This window comes from Cavia porcellus, unplaced genomic scaffold (assembly GCF_034190915.1).
Source record: "Cavia porcellus strain 051 isolate PalLab524CR breed Dunkin Hartley unplaced genomic scaffold, mCavPor4.1 scaffold_27, whole genome shotgun sequence".
NCBI classification, from domain to species: domain Eukaryota; kingdom Metazoa; phylum Chordata; class Mammalia; order Rodentia; family Caviidae; genus Cavia; species Cavia porcellus.
In genome coordinates, this window is record NW_026947510.1 from 49,198,053 (window position 1) to 49,220,369 (window position 22,317).

At 41.4% G+C, this 22,317-nt stretch overlaps 1 protein-coding gene across 5 annotated transcripts in view; it reads right to left on the reverse strand.

The window, feature by feature from the left end:
• The window catches only part of Bcat1 (branched chain amino acid transaminase 1), a 109,295-nt gene that overhangs the window by 18,295 nt on the left and 68,683 nt on the right, over positions 1–22,317 (reverse strand). For all 5 annotated transcript variants that reach the window (XM_003470335.5, XM_005003827.4, XM_063238396.1 and 2 more), the window contains 2 exons: positions 14,015–14,178; positions 7,989–8,131 (listed from right to left, as the gene is read on the reverse strand). In XM_003470335.5, coding sequence (XP_003470383.2) covers positions 7,989–8,131; positions 14,015–14,178 — 307 coding nt within the window. The remainder of the gene's footprint in view (positions 1–7,988; positions 8,132–14,014; positions 14,179–22,317) is intronic.

Below are 22,317 nucleotides of genomic sequence, written 5' to 3' on the forward strand. Positions count from 1 at the left end.
ATGCAGTGAGAAAGAAGTTCAGAAATCACTGGAATTGATCCTCATAAGTGATTTGCCAAGGCTGGTGACACGGGAAAAGCCTGGATCAGTGCTCAATGGCTTGACACTAGGGCCACTCACTGCCCTGGCCGTCAGTATGCACTGGTTCTGAGCACACCTGCTTTGTTGTGATTATGACAGGGCTCTCTCTAGGTGCCCAAAGCTCCATATTCATCTTTGTATTCCCAAAACTTGATATTCTAGCTGGCTCAGACAGGTACACAATAAGCATTTTTTAATTAAAACACACACACACACATACATACATACACATGAACTGTCTTTTCTAGGATACAGCAATACGGTTTTCTGCAATTTTGTTTGAAAATTATTTTCAGGAGGGTCCGAGAAAATGGCGGCTAACTAGAGGATCGGGCGGAGAGTCTCTCCGGAGAAATCATATTAAAAGCTAGAATATCACAACATGGAGAGGGCCAGACAAATGGATAACGATTCTTATTAACCAAGACAGTGCAGCTGGAGGATTTAAAGTCGTGCTGAGACTGAGAAGGCTGAAAACGGGAAGATGCAAATCCCGCGCCTTTAAATCAACAGTTTAACCCATGGACGCAACAGGAAAAGCTGTGTTGGCTTTTGACTGCCCAGCTACACCAGAGGAGATTGTGAAAGACTCTCGAGCTCCAAAGCCAAACGCTGCTCCGCACTGTGCTGGGAGGGCACGCCGTGCAGGTTTCTGACCCTTCCACACTGTACCGGGAGTGCACGCAGCGCGGATTTCTGACTGCTCCGCGCCGCGAGTGCACGCCGCGCGGGTTTCCGACAGTTCCGCACTGAGCCGGGGCTGCACACAGCGCGGATTTCTTACCCCTCCACGCCGTACAGGGAGTGCACGCAGCGCGGATTTCTGACTGCTCCGCACCGTGCCGCGAGTGCACACCGCGCGGGTTTCCGACGGTTCCGCACTGAGCCGGGAGTGCACGCAGCGCGGATTCCTGACCGTTCCACCCTGTACCGGGAATGCACGCAGCGCGGATTTCTGACCACTCTGCACTGTACCAGGCGCTGCGCGGATTTCTGACCGTTCTGTGCTGCTGTACCGGGAGTGCACGCTGCGCGGATCTCTGACTGATCCGCGCTCTGCCGGGAACGTGGGAAAGGTGGGCGGCGTGGACCCTGGTGAGTACTGGAGACCCTGCGACTGCCAGGGTTGGCCAGAGAACATCTTGGAACGGGACAGTGCCCGCCACTATGGGGACATCAATAACACAGAGTCTGGTGGCAGCCATTTTACAGTTGGGCAGAACCTACAGCTCAGTGGCGTCACTGAGCCCCCTGTAGGGAGGGCTAGTGGAAGGCATCTTGGAATTGGGCAGAGCCTGAGTACGTGTTGGCTTCAGCCTCATCCAGAGAACTGGTGGGAGACATCTTGAGTTTGGGCAGTTCTGCTGTGCTGGTGCTCCTGACACAGAGAGGTCTGGAAGAGAACAGCTGAGATTTGGGCAGGACCCTGTGCCATAGTGACATTAGTCAGCTGCTTCTGGTACAAAGAGAACTGGCAGGAGATACTGGGGCTAACCCAAGCCTCTGCTTGGGGCCCAATGAGCGGATACAAAATAGTCACAACTCAGTGACAACCAGAAAGTACAGCCTAATTTAGGAACTAACTGGCACAGAGGCTAGAGACTAGCCTGTACCGCCCCTGCATCCCAGTCTACCCCAGATAACAGTAAATTGGGGAGGACAGCAAAAACTCAAGCCAGCACGCTTCTGAAAGGCCCTAAGCAATTCGGAGAGGGCCAGAGAACTCCAGGACAGTCTGAAAGAAACCAGAAACATGACAAGAGATAAAAATAAAAAAAAATCTCCAGCTGCCCAACAGGAGAAAATAAGCCCAGGAGAACTAAACACTGAAGAGAACAAGCACAGTAACCATCCACTACTCGACACAGCATCAGCCGAAATTAAAAAGTACCTACATGATCTCATAGAGGAATTTAAAGCTGTACTCCTGATCCAAGTGAGGCACGATATAAAGAGATTAATTAAAGAAATGACAAGCCCCGCCCAAGAGAACACAGATGGAAGAACTGAGGAAATCAGAAAAGAAAGAGAAGCATCTGAAGAAGAATTTAAGCGTAACCTAGAATACATGAAACAGATCCAAAGAGAATATCAGGAAACTAAAAACTCCATTGAACATTGGCAAAATGCCTTGACAGAAACTAAAGACAGCCTTCTGAAACTTGAAGAGAGATTTAGGACATATGAACGTGAAAGAAAAAGCCTCTTAAAAATAGCAAGGAACCAGAAAGAAGCAATTCTAAAACTGGAAGATGACAAAAAGATACATAACCTAAGAATAAAGAATGTGAGTGAGGAAGCAGGAACATCCAAAAATGAAATACAAAAAATATTCACAGAGATATTAAAGCAAAATTTCCCATATATAGCAAAAAGAAATGATATCCAGATAAAAGAAGCATACAGAACACCAGCTACCTACAACCAAAACAGATTTACGCCTAGACATATAATAATCGAGATCCCAGAAATCCACCAAAAAAACAGAATATTAAAAGCAGCCAGAGAAAAGATGCAGGTTACCTATAACGGGAAATCTATCAAAATAACAGCAGACTTATCAACACAAACTCTTAAGTCAAGAAGGGAGTGGGGAGAAATATTCCAAGTCCTGAAAGAAAAAAATATGCAACCAAAGTTCATATATCCATCAAAACTCTCTCTAAAAATTAATGAAGAAATAAGATACTTTCAAGACAAGGAGGAACTGTGGGAGTTCGTGGCCACCAATCCAACCCTACAGAGAGCGCTGAAGGACATTATAGAGAAAGAGAGGAAGAGATACCAGGATTCCAGCAACAGTGGCAGAGAGGCCTCAGTGAACGGGGCAGACAATGGAATGAGGGAATAAGGTGGACAAATTATAGCAGAAAAGTGGAGTAGCAGACATGAGGCAGGGACGGTAAGCTAGTCTTTAGTATAGACAGCTCTGAAACTATATTTTAAAAAAAAAAGGAGAGGTCATTGCTAATGGTGTATAATGATTTAAAAGACACAGTAGCCCTAGTGCCATATTTAGATTGAATTTAATTTGTTCTGGTCTGTCCGCTCATGTCAGATTTGAGGACACAGACATCTTGACCCAAAAATAGCAGGCTATACCATGGTAACTATCCTTACTTTCCTATTAACTTAAACTGAAATCCTATAATACTTACATTGTCTTACTATGACTGATCTTAATTGAATCTGAATCGTAAGACTATGGGTTGGCCATGGCTGATTTTATTTGAAATTGGTATGCTTGTCAGTATCAACCCTAAAAGTAGAGGCAACTACTCTGAGGATGACAAGTTGTAAAGAATATCCATACTGGTATTAATTAGTAACAGCTTCCAAACCCTACAATGCTGCCAAAGTTAAGTTTTTATAAAAATAGGTGATACTATATTTAACTATAATAAGCCAGTGTGGTGGTCAAATCTATTGAAAATAACAAGAGGAAACATAGTAACTATGGAAGATCATCTATATTGTGGTCTTAAATGTTTTATCCATTGCATGTTTTTCTAGGAAATTGTTTTGCTGTCTTGCTATGACTTGGTATTCCCTATAACACAGAGAGGATAGATATATATGTAGAAATTCACACATGGGTTCTTTTTTTTCTTTTTAATTATTTATGGGAACAGATTATATAATGTAAGATGTAATGAACAGATACTCTGAGGAAGAGACACTAAGAAACCCGAGGCTAATTTAGTAGCATTATGATAGAAATTCTAGCAATACTAATGTTTGCTGATTAGAATGACATTGGACTGGTTTCTTGAGTTCAATTTCAGCATATGTAGAGATGGGGACAGCTATCACAAAGAGTAGGAGAGATGAGTTGGTAGTTACTATTGTCTTCCCTAATTTGGTACTTGAGGACCTAAAAAGTCTTCAATGATTTGATTAGTTCTATAATATACACTAAGTATATAAGGTGGATGAAGATAGAGACAACTATTTGTAAAAAACTAGAGACAGTTAGATAGACAATCAAGATCTCCAGTGGGCTTCCTATGAAATCTGTATTTCTTTAAATTGTTTTTTTAACTGCTATGTTCTGTTTTGATATGTTTAATCTTACCCTCTTTGAGAAGTAAAACAAATGTGTAGGACTGATAACCATGTTACTGAGTTCTTGTTCGATCATAGAGCAGAAGGGTTTGTAGTGTCACTTTATGAATGTCATTCTAAATGCTTTAATTCCATAACATGAACAGCTACTTCTAAGATGACAATGTGTAACTTATCAACCAGCAATTTCTTACCGTTTGTTTTTCTGTAAGTTTGTATCATTTCTACCCTTTTTTAAAATCTCCATGTATTCTTTTGTTTCCTTTTCTTTAAATAAAAAATTAAAAAAAAAAAAAAAGAAAATTATTTTCAGGAGAGAAGAAATTTGTTCTTGGCAATGTTCTTAGGGCTACTTTTCATCATGTTTAGAAGTGTGGAGGATCTCAAAATAAATGTGTTTTATGATAGCTAGTTAGATGCATAAATGTATGGATCTCTATGTGTATATAATTATTACACACACACAAACACGCACACACATGCAGTGCCCCAGAAATAAACCTTTTCTAAAGCGTGCTGAGCTCCAAGACTACATAAAGTTAAATGCAAACAGCAGTTTTGCATGTGTAAACGCTGTTTTGTGAAATACATTTAACACCCAGAACTGTAACCACTAGCCTGAGGTCAAGGAACAGAACATCTGCTCCTCTGGTTGCCAGACAGAGACGATGAAATGACAACATTTGGGTGAGAAATATTCATTTTCCTCTGTAACCACAAACATGCTCACAAGAGCCAGAACGAACTCCAGATTGCCCAACAGGAGGAAAACAGAACCTACAAACGCAGCTTGTCTTTGACAGAGAGATCATTTTGGGGAGAGGAGGAATTCAGCAGCAGTAGCAGCAGGATTCATCTGTGACTGCCCCAAGTCAGGCACGAATGGAAAGGAGGAATGTGGGTTTGCACATCTGCCCTGAACTCCAGCAGCACAATCACTCGTTTATTCAGCAAATATGTACAAAGTGTTGTTTGCTATCCTAAGCTCTCCTAACCAGACTGATTTAACTCCCTACTCACTTTCTAATAGGCAGAGGCCAGCAGTTGCGTTGTTATCTAGCGTGTCAGAACATGGAGGAAAAGAGGGAAGGATAGTGGGCATGCTGAAGACTAAAGGAGACAGAGTTCATAGCTTTGATTACGAGCTCAGTGACATCCATGGGGACAGTGTGATTTGAGAGCAAAGACTTGGCAGCTGTGAAAGAGCTTCGTAGACACAAAGGCTGGGTCTTTCTTTTCCAGTATCCCAGTGTCTCAGACATGATAAAATTATTTGTTCAAACAGCAATAAATAAGTACATGTGTTTGAACTAGTTATGAACAGAGTGAAAAGGTGTGTAGCACACTCTTATCATCCCAGCACTCTGGAGAGCCAAGAGCGAGGAGTCCCAAGTTCAAGCCTAGCCTAACTAACTTAGTGACACCATGTCTCAAAAAAGGAAGGGGTGGTGGTGGCTGGGGATGTAGCTCAGTAGAAAGGTCCTAGGTGCAATCTCCAGGACTCCCACAAATAAAATAAGTAAAAGAATGTAACTTTAACCACCACCGTTGGTTACTGGAATCAAAATCCCCATGAGCTACAGGCCAAGCAGCACAGGTAAGCAGCACGCATGGTGCTCAGCTTTGAACACACAGGGTGTGCCTTATCTATCTTTCTACGCCTGCTCCTTTTCGAAAAGATCACTACTCAGAAAATTCTGTTCGTGCCTCGTGCCTGTGAAATCAGTATTTTGAGGATTTTCAACTCAGTATTTATTCTTTGTATTTTCTGAAAGCCACATGGTTAAAATCACTCTCTAGAATTGTTTCAATGTCTTTTTTTTTTTAACCTGAAGGTTGATACTGATGTTCTATTTCCCCTCTCAGTACTGTTCTGACATTTATTCTATTTCCTTTCTCCTTATTTCAAATTTTATTTGACCTATGAGGTGAACACCCGCTTGATGGAGTATACTGAACCTAAAGTTGTCTCAGGCAAGGGTACCAAAGGATAACGCTTAAGCATTTTATATATTTTACAAGAGACAGAAGACAAATTCACTTTTTTTATTCTGACCTTTAAAACTCAGAGGAGAAATGTTCCATGATTACTGTTTGGATAAAGAGCAATTTTTCACCAAGACAGTTTTTGGTTAAATCACATAGCTCTGGTTCAGATGATGCTTAAATCCTGGCATCTCTCATCCATAAATAAGTATGATACCACTTCTGAACCATGCTGCCTCTTTTCACTTCGGGCTATATGTGGGATGTTTTGGGAGGCAGCAAGAGCAGGCTGGTGGGAAAAAAATACAGTCTATTACCTCCTGAATGCAGACTCCAACGCCAGCCAACTTCTTCCTGGTGTAACTTTTGATATATGTATATGTAATAACTCAAATTTAGGAGTCAGAAATACTGCAGTACAAACTCCGCCAAATACTGCCAAGAACAAACAGCAGAGGTGGAGAATGAGCACAAACCGCATCTGGCTTCTCTTCTCACATGCCAAGGATCACACCAAGGGCCGGTGCACAGGAGACTGAGCTCCAACCCGGACGGAACACAAGGCTCTGCTGCTAATACTCAAAATAGTCCCAAGTTTGGGTTCAGGGGCATCTGAATCACTGCCTCCCTCCATCTACAGCCAAATTACCTCAAAGCAACAGAGGCTACTGCCAAATAAAAGTTTCACTTGAAAATATTCATTCAAACCAATACCAAGACCTTGCAAGTACTTAGAAATGTTTTACATTTTGCATTTCTGCACTCAATGTGAAATTAGTAATCTAACAGCATGAACAAGTCTATAAACATGTTTCTAAATTTTGCGTAACTATCAAAATTCTAATGGAGGGCCGGAGATTTAGCTCAGAGGCTCAAGCACTTGCCTGGTAAGCATGACGTTGTGAGTTTGATCCCTGGTACCAAAAAAAAAATTCTAATGGAAATCAGTGCCTATGTATTTTTCTCCTCCCTTTTGGACACTGAACTTAATACTGTGTATTGTCCACACTTCACTCAATCCCTATGGTCTGTGAACTAAAATTAAAAAAGAATCAAAAGAAACATAGTGAACATTCAGGGTAATGAAGGAATACTGATTTCTATAGTACACATTCAGAAAGAGAACTGAATGGGCTGGGAACTAGGTACAACCTCAGTGTATAGTGGCTTGTCTTTACTACTGAACTTTAATCACATGGAGGACCCCTGCTATGTTACCAAAATATTTAGAAAAGGCAACAATTGTTAAAAGAACTAAAGCAAAAGGGTTAGAGGTGTGTAGCTCAGTGGTAAAGCACTTGCTTAGTATGTAGTAGGCCCTGGGTTTAAAATCTAGCCTTTGAAACAAATATATAAATGTACGTTTTTTCTTTCTCTAATATATATGTAAATATCAAGTGCCTGTATAGACACAGACACACACATACACATCTCAGTGCAGTAAATACCCTGTCGGTAGAATATGCAGACTGCATTTATTACTATTTCTTACACAGTATATGGTGAATGACCACTGAACTGGCCTGAGACCTTTTTCCAAATGCAAAGGTTCAGGCAGGAGAATGCCAGGGAATGGCAGAGAGGATGGGGCAGCAAATCTTTAAATCACAGTGACTTAATATCACTTAATTTGACATCTCAATAATTAGTACATCTAGTGGTGGGGGGGGAACAAACCACGAGAACAAAGCAAAACCTTTCCACCTTCTTTAAAATGATGTCTACTTGACTGCAAAAGTACAGTATTCTTAGCTTGTGGACCTTGTGCTATCTATATCCTTGTCCTCCTCTTCCAGTTCTAGTGGTCCCACTGAAAATGACTGGCAAAGTACAGAGCTGACATCTGCGTGGGTTACCTCCATCTTCATTGATCCAGTAAAGGAAAAGATTCATCGTCCCAACTTCAGTTATCTGATGATCCTCTCCGTAGAGCCACAAGACCTGCTGACAGCCCATCTCCCCGGCATGGTACTGGGCAAACAGAGAGCAGCCATAATTCCTTTAAGGAAGAGAGGACACACTGATTATGAACATGCATCACCCGGCCCCATCTTCCACGCTCTAATGGCAATTCTTTAATTTGCAGGTGGATGCAGTCCGGATATTACATTCTTCTCCATATATTCTCTCTAGTTAACTCCACAAAATGAAAGGAAACTCAGAAAAGCCTGCTCGAACCCATGCATAATGAGACAGCAAAACAAAATCTTGGAATCCCAACACGAAAAGCAATGCTAGATCACAGGTAAATAGCCAAGTTAATGAGAACAGTTAAACATTACCAAGTAGTTTTCCCGACACACCAAGGTAATTTACATAAATGATCTCAACCTCACATCAATCTTATTAGGTAGCTTCTGTTATTGAGATGAGAAACTGTGCTTCGGAAAAGTGACCTGAATCAAGTTACAGCAAGTTAAATGGTAAAGCACCAGGCCTATGGCTTGGATCCGAGGCCTATGCCTAATGCCCAATGCCTAAAATCCCCACTGGTGGGTTTAAAAATCTCAAAAAAAAACCCTTTTCTTTTGGTCCAAAAGTATTTCAGAGGCTTATTTTTCTTAACCCACATAATTTATTCTGGGTTATTTAAAAATCAAAGGAATATGGCTCATCTTCCTGGAATGTAATGTTGTAATTTTTAGTAATATTTTAAATTTAAATTTAAACATGAGAAAAATATAGGATATATTACAAAGTTCTTAATGTTTGAATGTGTAGATAAAATATAATAGTTTTCAAATAAACATGAAGCTTTCTTGTCTCCTTCAGGCCTTGGGTTCACTTTTCTTAGCTCCAGAGACATCAGTGAGTAAGTGTGAAAAGCTCCACAGTAAGACAGTGGAGGCTGGGGACAAACCCTGGCCCTGTCTTTGGGCAGTGAAGCCCTCGGAAGTACAGTGGTACCTGAGTTTACAAATCTACTTGGTTTACAATTTGGGGGAAGATGGCTGTGTTTGTGTTTATGTAGGGAAGAGAACCTCAGCTGCGTCCGTCATCCAACGTGGAGTCTGCGAACAGAAACGAAATATCGCTGAACGCTGAATTGTTTGTGAACAGAAGCATTCGCAAACTGAGGTATATCACTGCACACGCAAGCCAGCACACAACGAAAACTACTAGGACGCAGTATGTAATCGTGAACCACATTTCTTAGGCCTTTTAAATGATCTCGTCTATCTAGGTAAGATTATGATGTGTCTAAATAAAAGTGCAAGTGAAGCCCAAGAACTCTAGATGACAGTGGGCACATGCATGGGTCTCCCAATTTCCTTTCCCATTCTACGCCCTCTTCTAGACACAGCCTTTCCTTCCTATAGGGCTCCGTCACTCTGCTGAGATTCCCAGCAGCCTGTCCTGCTATGACTCAATTAAAGGAGGGCATGCAACCTAGGCTGGTCATCAGCAGCTCAGAATTCCTCCAGTGTGAGTATCTAGGCTTTCAAAAGAAGCTTTTAAGAACAAACACACAGGGGTCAGGAATTCAGCCCAGTGGCAAGTGCAAGGCCCTGAGTTCGAACTCTGGTACAGATCAAAAAAAGAATAAACACACACTTCAGAGAACGTGGCTTATTTAAACTGTGGTTCCTTACAGCTATCACAAAGCTACCTGGGCAGGGAAAGAAAAATTAAGCACAACTGTTTCAATGCATCGGAAGAAGGAGTGTATTCTGTATTCACATACAAATTGTTCTCAAACTCCTCTTTGAAGTGTTAACAGTATTATAAATGTCCACATGGTGACAAACAGCGTGGTGACGTACTATTTGGTTTCTCTCCCTCATGCTACCAATAGCCAGAAAAGGAAAACATACATTCTTGGACAGCAGAGAAACAAATGAAAAAGCCAGAAAAGTGTTTCAAAAATTCAATATAAATTTAAATACAGTAAGTATTTGAGAGGATGGTGATATTAAATACACCCTTCCAAGTGAATAAATTTTATTGTGTAAAATTCATCTGATTTCTCTTAAAGAGTCCCTATAAGAAAGCCTCATAGTATCAGGTACTGTTTGATAAGAAGTTTTGGCTATTAGGGAGGGTACTGAGTATTAACCACTGTATTTCACAGAACTGTCTTAGAACAACCCTGGGCTTCGTTATACTTTTAGATGCTGGAGGAAAAACACACAAAATCACACAGATATTGTGAGGGAGTGAGGCCCCCCGACTGTGATCTAGCCCATACTTTTAAACATTTTTGCAACCCATACTTTTAACCCATACTTTTAACCATTTTTCCCCTATATGGCAAGCAAATACGAGCCTTGCTTTGAACACACTTTTCCCATTGTTCTTTGCCACTTTCTGAAGCAGTTCTGGAAATCCTCTTTTGTGTCTTTATGAGGTTGGATCAAAAATATAGTGAATGCCATTGCTGAGTGACAGGTTCATAAAAACATGATGGTGGGTCCTCGTCCACCTTATTCACTAGATCTGGCACCGTGTGACTTACGTCTCTTACTCAAAGTCAAAACTACAGTGAAAACTAAATGCTTTGCATTGATTCAGAGCATCAGGGCAGCCAGTGGCACAACTCAAGACACAAAAGAGGACTTCAGGGTGCGGATTTAGCTCAGCAGCATAAGCACCTGCGTGGCAAGCATGAGGTGGTGAGTTTGATCCCCAGTAACAAAAAAAAAAAAGAGGACTTCAGGCCCACTTTAGAAAGTGAGAAGAATGATGGCTGAGTGTGTTCAGAGTGAGGAGTAGGTGGGTCATGCTGAGGGGGATTAATGGCAATGTGTCTTTTACTGTAATAAATTTAGAAAATTTTAATTCACTTCATTTTTCCAATCAGGACACATATCATCTCAATCTATAATAGTAAGTTAGGTATTTACCCTGATTTTACAAATGAGAAAAGTGAGAGTGGGAACAGGTAAGGTAACATGCCCCAGGGTAACGAGATTTTTTTCTTAGTTTTTGAAGAGTTTAATTTTTAAAAGAGGGCTGGGGATATGGCTCAGTGGCATGGCACCTGGCGAATTTTTAAAAAGAGCAGTTTTAGGCTGAGAATAACATTGAGAGAACGGTGCAGAGATTTTCTACATATCTTTGCTCTCACATATTCACTATTTTGCCCCAGAGTGGTACTTTTGCTATAAATGATGATTGTACACTAACACATCCTTATCTCCCCAAGTCTACAGTTTACATTAGGGGAGTTTCCAGAGTGGCACAAAACATGCGTTTGGACAGACAGGTTCTTAAGCTTGGCCTTTGTGTTCTCATTAAAGCTTGCACTCTTAAGTGCAGAATAAAAGTGAAAAAAGATGGATGAGTACTTTTGTGTGTGTGTGTGTGTGTGTGTGTGCGCGCACATGAGACAGAGAAAGACAAGGAGAAAAAGAAAGAGAAAGAAAGACACTCACTTGACACCTGACTCACTTTAAATTCAGAAAGCGCTTGGGACTAAAAATGTTGCTGTGACAAGGGACCCTTCTAGTTCAGTGTCTCTCCAGTTTTGCTGTGCCTAATATATCCCAGCTGGACCACATGGTGGCGCACTCCTATCATCCTAGCATTCTAGGAGGCTGCGTTCAAGTACAGCCAGGGCAACTCAGTGATTTAGTGTGACCCTGTCTCAAAATAACCGGGCTGGGAATGTAGCTCAGAGCAAACACTTCTGGTTCAATCCCCAGTGCTAAAAAAAAAAAAGTCCTGAAGCTCCATCCATACTCCAGTACTCCAGACACAGACAGAACCTCCAGAGGCGGGAGCCAGGGAAGAGCTGTTGATAAAGCTCCCTGAGTGATCTCAATGTGCACCAAAGCCTGGCTGCTGGACTCTCCTTCAGCTGTGTGCCAGTACTGCTATTTCTCCAATGCTTCAAAACAGTGGGATAATCTTAAATTTACAAAAGTAAAATAAAGTACTCTTCCAGAATCACTTAGATAGAAAGTGAGTTTATGAGAACCAAGAGCTATTTAATGATACCAATTGACTACAGGGAGACCTAAATAGTGTTTAGAGGGTAACTGTGGACCTAATTAGATTGAAGAATGTAGTAAAGTTGTCTCTAAATGTCTTTTTTTTTTTTTTGGTCTTTTTTGAGACAGGGTCTCATTATGAGCCTTCAGCTCACAATAAGCCCCAGTGCTAAACTTGAACTCACAACAATCCTCTTGCCTCGGCCTCCTCAGTGCTGGGATTATGCCCAGCTATCTCCTAATGTCTTTGCTGGCTAAACTGGATGAACTCAGTGTAGAATCATTTGTTTTTCTTGTATTTCCCCAGGTTGGGAGCATAGGCATAGAGTGCTTTAACACATCTTGCAAACAACAGACACAAGGTTAAATGCATGTCCTTTTATTACTGCCTCCCTCTTGCCCATTTCGCTTCTATTTATGAGTTCAAATACTCTCTCCACTAGTCTCTTCCTAAGACATTTCACTCAATTCCCACTGACCACAGTCCATGAGCCTGAATCAAACTATTTGTTAATAAGAGATTATGCTTGCAGCACTTTTAAAGATGTAAAGAAAAACTGAGCAAAAAAGTAATTTCCAAAAGTATTTCCAAAAGTAATAACCCTTCCTCAGCCCTCTTCTCAACTTTCCAATTATTAATGTCTTGCATTGTGGTACGTAAGCCCATAGTTTATATGAAGGTACAACATCAGTATCTGTTCACACACCAGCTAGACTGCCTTGTGATTCCTTAAGACCAATCTCAAGCCAAATTCCCTATTTAAGCTCTCCTGATCCTTGACTTCCATAATAATCAAGTTGAGTGTGTTTTCTCTCATTCCTGTGAGTTTGGTGATCTGTAAGAGGGCTCCTGATCTTGGACAGCCATCCTGGTCCCCTCAAACCTGACCCTTGAGTCACATGTCAGGAACTGCACAGGGGCAGGCTAATCAGTGACAAAACTCCCCAGAAAAAATACCGATGTTTGTTCTCCAAATCTGCAAACCTGAGAAACATGTGCTAACTAGGTGATGACAACCAGCTGTCATTTGGCCCCAGACCTCAACTTGTGAGGTTTCCCTGATCTGCAATCATCCACTTCTGATATAAACCACCTGATATAAATCTGATATAAATCAGTCTCTGCACGACAGAATTGGAGAGTCCCTCTGTTAGCTGGCTTTTGTGAGTGAAGTCACTTTTGTAGATTCACCGACTTCCATGGGGTAGAAATTTACCCTGGTGAGTCTGAATTAAATTCTGCCTGATGCTGTCTCCCACATCCATTTTCTCCAGATTCTAACACATACCATATCCTGACAGTACTGTAATTCCTTGTCTCTCCCCTCTGCCTTCCTTAGGGAAGAAGGCTCTGCACATCAACTACGCTGTCACTCTTAATACTTTACCAGCATGTCACTGGACTCTGACCATCCTGAATCCGATGCTTGACCCAGGTGCTGTGCATTACCACTTGACCAGATGAAGACGAGACCAGGCTGCTTGATCCAGATATTCTTACCCAAGGGGCATTTCCACATTGAGGCCAAGTCCATACCTGAGATTCTCCAGCACTTTCAAATGCTCTTTTTTTTCCTGCCAGCTACACATGGCCAGAGACCAGCCTAACAGCCAAGGCAGGGCTGAGCCCCTGCCAGCTCACAGCAGGTGAGGCTAGGAGCTGCAGCCGGGAAGACAGCTCCATGGGGAAGCAGGCAGGCAAAGGTGTAGCCAATCAGAACTATCTCCCTTAGGCTGGTTCCTGCCTCGGTATGGCATCCAATGCTTCTCTCTCCCACCAGAGTGATCCTTTGAACAAGTATTTTATTTAAAACATGGAGCACTGAGCAGAAGATAAAAAGCAAGCATTCATGTTTAAATATTGTTGCACATGTTTCTGCTGCAGTGAAATGCAATTGTAAGATCGTCAGGAAGGATGCTCTCCTCGAGACAGAAATGTGCCGACTTACCCTCCCATCTTGTAGTTCCCAGTGCCACCTTTCCAGGCTCTGACATACTGTGGGCTGGCCCACAGGGTCACTGGCTTGAAGGATCCACTTGAAAAATACGGTCCCACTGGGCTCAGGATGACAAAGAGCAACGCTTTGGTGGGCTTCTTGACTCCAAGGGAAGGCTGCAATACAGTCAGAGCACACAACCTGTAATTTACTACGAAGACAACAGTCTGAGAGTATAGAGCAGGCTGTATCTATCCTCCAGAAGGGGCTAACCAGTGACAGAAAGCCTTTCCAGGTCTTTTAAGAAGAAAAAGCTGAGGATAAAGTTTCATTTTCTTTGCTTTCGTAAGTTATGATTTTAGAGGAAAAATGAATTCTTGTTGCTGAAAGGATTTAGAAGGCTTATTTTTAACCATCAACCATGTAACACCTTTCAAAATTGCACTGGTTGAGTCCGGTGAGCCTGAGGCAGGGGGATCGTTGTGAGTTCAAGAATAGCCTGGGCTACAAAGTGAGCTCAAGGCCAGCCTGAACTGCAGTGACAAAAAGACAAAAACAAAACAAACACCAAAATTGCACTGGTTAAAAATTAAAGGGAAGAACCAAATTTTAGTCTTTAGAGGTATCACATATTTGCTTCCCTAACGAATGCTCCAAAACATGTGAAGGCTTCCCAGGTGTGGAAATCAGCAAATTGGCCCTGAGCACACCTGCCTGTGTTACACAACAGAAAGAGGAGCTTTTCTAGAGATAGACATCAGACTCCGCTGGGCATAGTGGCCCCCACTTCAGGAGGCTAAGGCAGGAGGATTGCTAATGTGAGACAAGCTTGGGCAACTTAGTGAAACCTCTGTCTCAAGATAACAAATATATTAGCAAACAAATAAATAGCAAGTAAGTAAAGTTTTTAAACAAATTAGGGACACAGCTCAAAGCAAAGGCCTTGGGTTCAATCCCCAGTCCTGGAGGAACAAAACAGGCACCAGAATAGATAAATACAATCAAGAGGACGGAGGATGCATGATTCAGCAATTGCATCATAAAAACACAGACAGGTGATGGCCCTTATCACAAGCACTGGAGAGCCAAAAGCCAGCAGTGCAGATGCATACACATTCCTTCAACACAAGGCAGTAATAAGGGACTAAGGTAAGTGGTTTATGAAAGGAGAAAATCTAGAAATGGAAAGTTTTTTTTTTTTTTTTTTTTTTTGTCTTTTTTGTTTTTATCGGTACCAGGGATCGAACTCACAACTGCCTGCTTGCAAGGCAGGCGCTTATGCTGCTGAGCTAAATCCCCAGCCCCGAAATGGAAAGTTTTAAGGGCTAAGTATTACAAACATAAAAAACGTTACTGTGCAGCGTAATCTTAGATCACAAGAGTAAGATGAGGCCAGGTCTGTTACCCAGATACAATCTCCCAGCATGCAGCCTTCACTGCACCTGGGGCTGGTGGTACAGCGGGAGTCTGTCATGCACAGAGTAAAAGAGGGGACTCATTTCCAGCTGGTGTGGAGTCTTTGTCGTGTCAGACAAAACTGCCTAAAACTAGAGTTTGGCATTTTTTAAAATTGATTTTCCACTGTTCTTCCTCCTTCTGCTCATTATCTTGCAGTCTCTGGATCAGAACGTAACAGCTAAGATTACCAAGAATCAGGTAGGTTAAATGTTACTGAGGCTTACAATATCCCTGACAATGTTTTTCCTCAAAAAATTGAAAGTAGAACTATGCTATGACTTAGCTATACTACTCCTTGGGATAGATTCAAAGTGATTCACATCAGCATAGTACTGCAGAGGTACCCACATACCCATGGTTACTGTGGTACAACTCACAGCAGCCCAGATGTGGAGCCAGCCTAAAGTCCCAGAATGCATGGACAAATAAAGAAACTGGCGTGCATATATATATATACATACACAGTTCAGCCACAGTGAAGAACAAAATCCTATCATTTGCAGGAAAAAAATAAGACTGATGATCTTCATATTAAGCCAAATAAGTCAGACTCAGAAAGACAAGTATCACACATTTTTGCCTAATATGTGGAGTCTAAAAAGGAAAAAAAAAGAAGACATGAAAAACAGAAAACAGACTATTAGACTTTCCGGAAGGGAGTCAGGGGAAGTAGAAGAGTGTAAATAAGGATTACAAGGATGGGCATGATGAAAACATTCACATGTATGAAAATGCCACAGTGAAACCTAGTATTCTATACATTTTAATGTGTGCTAATAAAGCATGTATCCTGAGAAAAAAAAACAAAACAAACAGCGTTTGTGTGTTGATGCCATCTAAACAGTGTGTCCTCTCAGGAAATGGGAAGGTCATTCTATCAGCCAGAAGGACCAAGCAGGACCTGGGCAGCCAAGGAACAAACTGATGAGAGAAGACCAAGTGAGAGAAATGAGTGACAACAAAAAGACAATTTGCTTTTTGACTGGCTTGTGTTTTGTTCTTAACGGTGGCCTTAAAAGAAAATAAAACTACCAATAAAAGATGAGGGTCTGGAAGGCGTTCACTCTTCGGACACACCTGCTGTTATTTCCAGCTTTGACAAAATCTATTTGATTTCTGTGCTTTTATTTACCTAAGAGATAAGAAAATTCAGTGAGACCTTCATTTCATGTGTGCTCCAGAGCTTTATAGTTTAGAATTTTTTAAATGAACTCTTTGTGGTAAGGAATTAAGAGGCACTTCTTGATGTAATTTAGATAAAGGTCTAAGTAACTTATGTAGCTCCTAAGTTTCTGAACAAATACACTTATTTGTGGATAAGCTAAAAGGTTTTATTTATTTTCAGATGCATGCTTGGAAATGCTATTTTTCTCCTTGGAATTCAAGTATTTTATGCAACCTGCCGTATTACATTAAAAGAAGGAGCTGGGTGTGGTGATGCATGCCTGTAATCCCATCATTCAGAAGGCTGACACAGGAGGACTGCTGGGAGTTCGAGGCCAGCCTGAACTATAAAGCAAGATCCTATCTCATAAAAGCAAAATAAACAGCAAGAAAGAAACCATGACCCATCATCATGGAAATAGTTTCTTATGATAAATTTCACACTGTATGGAGATGTAGTTCAGTGACAAAGTGAGTGTTGAGCATGCAGTGGGCTCTGGGTTCAACTCTCAATAGCTAAAAAAATTTCACCTTCCTTTCCTGACAAGTAGCCTTGCATTTATTCCACTAGGTGGTAGCATCGGGAATACACAAGGGGAAACAGAGGGAAGAATTCTACACATAAAGTCTATTTGTAGGAAAAAACATCTTGATACACCTTTAATATTTTTATCCTTAACAAGCTGGTAAATTTAAGAGGTTATATGTACTAACTTCTTGGTTTTCTGAAACTAAAGCCAGATCCTCTCATGGTTCAAAAATATTTCAAGCACTAGTGAGGATCCTAGCTTAGTTACCTTCATCCTTCTAAACCACTTATATTGATCATGTGTCTATTGGTGAAAAGAACTCTACGCTGTCCCTGAAAATGGTCAGCGTATCCAAGACTAAGAAGAAATGAAACAGCACCCTAAGCTTCAGTAATGAGAAATGTTAGAGGTTCTGATTCTGCAGTCAAGAACCAGTAAATGTCCCTTTTGTTTATTTCTCCCCTCTATCCTAAAATACAACTTAAATGCTGTGCTACTGTTGAAAGAGTATTTCATTATATAATATTAATCAGCCCAGTATTCATGTGATGACACACTTAGACTCCTAACAAACTAAAAGCCACATAAATAAAGAGACAGTAAGGGTGTCAATAGCTCATCATGCAAAGATGATGGCTTTAGAATATTCAGATTGACTTAGTATCCTTCTCTATTTGCTTTTGGGATTACTTATAATGAATTGAAAGAGGTTTTTAAAAAACCCATGAAAATGGGGAAAATAACACTTGCAGATGCAAAGTAGAGACCACAGGGACTTTGGAGTCAAAATACTGTTAAAAACATATGTATGTATTTTTTTTTTAACTTCATAGGCTATTTTGCTCACAAGTAAATCCATGTATATTTGCACGCAATGACAAGGCACTCGGGTATGACAGAAAATAGAAGAGACATGTCCCCGTGAAAATTACCACTTCTTTCTGGGTCACTCAGAAATTGCTTCATAGAAAAGCAGAGAGCTCAGTGAGCTGAGAAAATGCTATTAGTCTATCCTTTGGCTTGAGAGAGAGAGAGAGAAGCTCACGAATAATTCTGCCCGGGCAGAGCAAGTAAAAGGGAGAAAATAGGCTCACCGGCCCTAACAGACAATCCTCATAAAGAAGCATATTGGATGTATTTTTCATCCAAAGAGCAGCCTGATTCTTTTAATCCTGCTAGTGCTTTTTTAAAAAATTACAGTTAAAAGTGACAGTGGTTACAAAAAAATTACTGGAGAGGGGTGCGGTAAGGAAGAGGTCTGGTGGTCTATTTGAGGCCTTAAATGTGTTGAGGGTCACAAATATGAGGGAGACCAACTTCACACAGGGAAACCAGTTGGCTTAGAGGAAAAACACAACAAACCACAAAACCTCACTTCTGCATGTTGCTTTTCGGCTTGCAAGATATTTTACAATTGTTATATACGATAACCTTGTGATTTACGAATTATAATTCCTATTTTTAAGTTAGAAAGGGCCAGGCATGGTGGCACACACCCATAATCCCAGCACTCGGGAGGCAGAGGCAAAAGGATCTCGCGTTCGAGGCCAGCTAGAGAATGAATTCAAGGCCATAGTGACAAGGCCTCACCGACTGCATGGTGAAACCTTGTCTCAAAAAGAAAAAAGAAAAAAGAAAAATTAGAGACACTAGGTTTAATAAAAATGATTTGCTGAAGCTTTTGCAGTTACTAAGCTCCAGATCTACTTTTAATCCAGTTGTGTTATACTATACTAAAGCAAAGCTCTAAAATAAAAATTATGCACTATCCAAGATTTCCTAACCTGAAGGGAGCTCGCTCCGGTGTCCACTTCCTGCACCCCACTCACACCACAGCGAACACTTTCAATTTCTTCTTCCCTTCCAAACGCTCCCTGCTTTACGGCAGTACTTTCACAGTCTGCAACGTTCACTTTCCATCCACCCCACCATCACCTCCACAAGGGACTGCATTATGCCCCCCCAGAATCCATGTCAAATCCCTCAGCCCCAGTGTCACTGCAGTGGAGACAGGGACTTTAAGGAGTTAATTAAGGTAAATTGAGGCCACAAGGGTGAGGTCTTTATAAGGACCATAGGCCTAGGGGCCTTATGAAAAGAGGAAACATCACCAGAGCTCTCTCCCTCACAGAGAAAGGCCCTGTGAGGACCTAGCAGGGAGGCGGCCATTTATAGGCAGAAGGAGAGGCCTCACCGGAAACCAACCCTGGTAGCAAGGCCTCACTCAGTCTTGCACGTCTAGCCTCCAAAATAGTGACAAAATAAACACCTGTTGCTTAAACCGCCCAGCCGGTGGTATTCTATTATAGTAGCTGAGCAAACTAAAACTCCCTCCTCTCCCTCATGAGGCAAGCCTATTCTGTGGTAAGTAATATGAACACTTCAATCTCCTTTAAAATGTCATTTAGGGAATGAGCACTCTTAAACCAGGCTAGGTGCTTGTTGTACGTGCTACTATGGCACATCCTACACTTCAAATTTAGACTCATGAAACACTGTCATGTTTTCTTATATGTACTTGTTTAATGCTCTATATCTTACTAACCCCTAAACTCCATGAAGTGCAAGACCATTTTTGTCTTTCATTTTATTCAGTTTTTACCCAATACTTGTGGAATGACCACCTATCTTGATGAGCTGCTTACAGAAAAAGGGAGAAACACAATCTAGGAAACTCTGTTGGACTAGTTACTTTGAAAGACTACGCACCTGATACTTAGGCTAGTATGTTTCACTGATGCCATAGCAAAACAGTCCTTTGTCTCTTGCCTGATTTCCTCAAGTACTAGCCTCTAAATAAATAACCAGATACTTTAAAAATATCTCTAGGGAAGCAAAAGTTCATGGTTTCCTGAGAGATGGTATAAAATAGAAAATAGGGCTGGGGATTTAGCTCAGTGGTATAAGTGTCTGCCTGGCAAGTGCGAGGTCACGGGTTCAATCCCTAGCACCACCAAAAAATCCAAAACAGATCTAGGTTCATTTACAGCCCTTTTCAAAGAGAAAGACAGCACAAATTAACTGCTTGACAATAAGAAGGCTGAGTACTCAACCTTTCATTTTTAAAATAAGAATGATCTTAAAGTTTAAAATGACAGTTAAGAAACAACTAAAAAAGGGGAACTAAGAAGAGGGAGGGGGAAAAGAAAAGAGAAACAATGAAAGATAAGACGAAAAGGACTAAAGATCACACACATCTTACCTACATCTTTTCCTGTGTCAATGTAGTGAGGACCACATATCTCGGGGTAAATACGGGACAAAGCAAAGAATATGTAAAAAGTACCCAGGGTTTAGACTTCTCTTCAGCACTCAAAAGAGTAGACATTTTTATTATTTTTATAAATAACAATTGATAATAGTAATGGCAGGAAATCATTTCAGTATGTACCAAAACATGGAGATGCGGATGACAAGAATATAACTTAGAGATGTGACCACAGAACCACACCCTCAACCCTGGAATTATGGTAAAATACCCAGATTGTTCTACTTTCTTGGAAACCAAAGCTGGGAAATTGAGAACAACCTAAATAGAAATTCTAGCATGGTTAAGGGATCAAGAAAAGCTGGCAGGGAATACCCGAGGGGCCTGGGAATGAGTCACTCTGGGAAAAGCCACGCATCAGTGGCCTTGCTGAAATGCCTCCAAGCTAGGAGTCACAAGCCCCAGCTCTGTGCCTGCTCTTTTAATTTTTATTGGAATATCTGAGGAGTCTGTGGCTGTCTTTTCCCAGAAAAGGCAGAGCTAGTTAGCTATACGGCAAGTCCGACCCCAGCTGGGTAGGCGAGGAGGAGGAGATGGAGTCAGGTCATGAAGGATGGCATTAAAAAAGGCCCACACTAACACAGGTGTCAATAAACAAGTGTGTGAGTGAAACCACAGCCAGAGAGGCCAAGCCCCTCCTCTCAGTCGCATGCCATTGTCTGCCTTCCTGCTTGCACCCTGAGAAGCAGAATCATTACAGAACCATTATAAAAGAGTTTTGAAATTTTTCACAATCAGTTCTGATCTCCCCTCTACAACCCACACTGTTCCCATCGTGTGCCCTTCCAGGCAGCCGGCCATTCCTCTACTCCACAGAGCAGCAGAGTTTCTCACAGATTTATACATACTCAGCATCCTCATCATTCACATTTAATCGATCAACCCTCCAACCCCACTGAAACACGCTTGCAAAACCGCCAGGGACGCCCACACTGTCAGATTCGGCCGCTACGTCTCACTGATCTGATAACCTGGATTGGCCATGTTGCTCCTGCAGTTTCCCCCAGCTCCACTCTGCTCCACTCTGCTCCGAACTTAGCAGCCTCTTTCTCTCCTTTCTGCCCACGGACTCTGCCCGTGGCCTCAGCAGGTGGATTCCTTCCTCCTTCCCTTTCTCCAAAGTGCAGGCCTGATGGGAGCCTCCTTTCTCTGATTCTTTGCACCACAGCTCTTCCTTTAAAGACTTCACCCAGGCCCATTATTTTAAAGCCATTTTTGTGTTATAAGTGACAATCTATCACTTAAATTCCAAGTCTCCCTGGACTAACAGATTGAGCTTCTAAATATCTAAACGATGTTGCTAGTTCAAGTTTCTGCCCGAAAATTCTTGATTCTACCTTTTATCAGTGCAAAAAACAAAAATTATTCCTCTTCCTCATCTCAGTAAATAGTTACTACCCAGTTGCTGCGGGATCCGTAAGAAAAATTTGGCATCTCTTCACTTAACGTTTCCATCCAAGATATCAATAAACTGTGTGGGCTGCAATGAATGTTATGTCTTTACATACCCTAGGAGACACAGCTGGAGCTTAAATTTCTCGAACAATGCTTCCATTTTTAAGATTCCAAAATTTAATTTCCCTGCTTTATTCCTCTTGCTAGTTGCAGTTTGTTGTATCAACAACATAACAGTGGGTCAACAGGAAAACTATGCTACTATTTACAAACTTTAAGATGCACTCTTATCTTACTCTTTACACGTCTAAAATCTGGCATTGGCATTCTGTAATGGTTATCAGCTAAGGAGCACCTCACTGCAGCTGTGATCACAGCTGTTCATTCTGATGGTCCTCCCAATGCCTGATAGGCATTTGTAATGTTAAATAAGTTGAGTTTGCCAGCTACCGCTCAGACTGTGAACTAATACCTAGAATATATAAAAACAAAAAAAATTA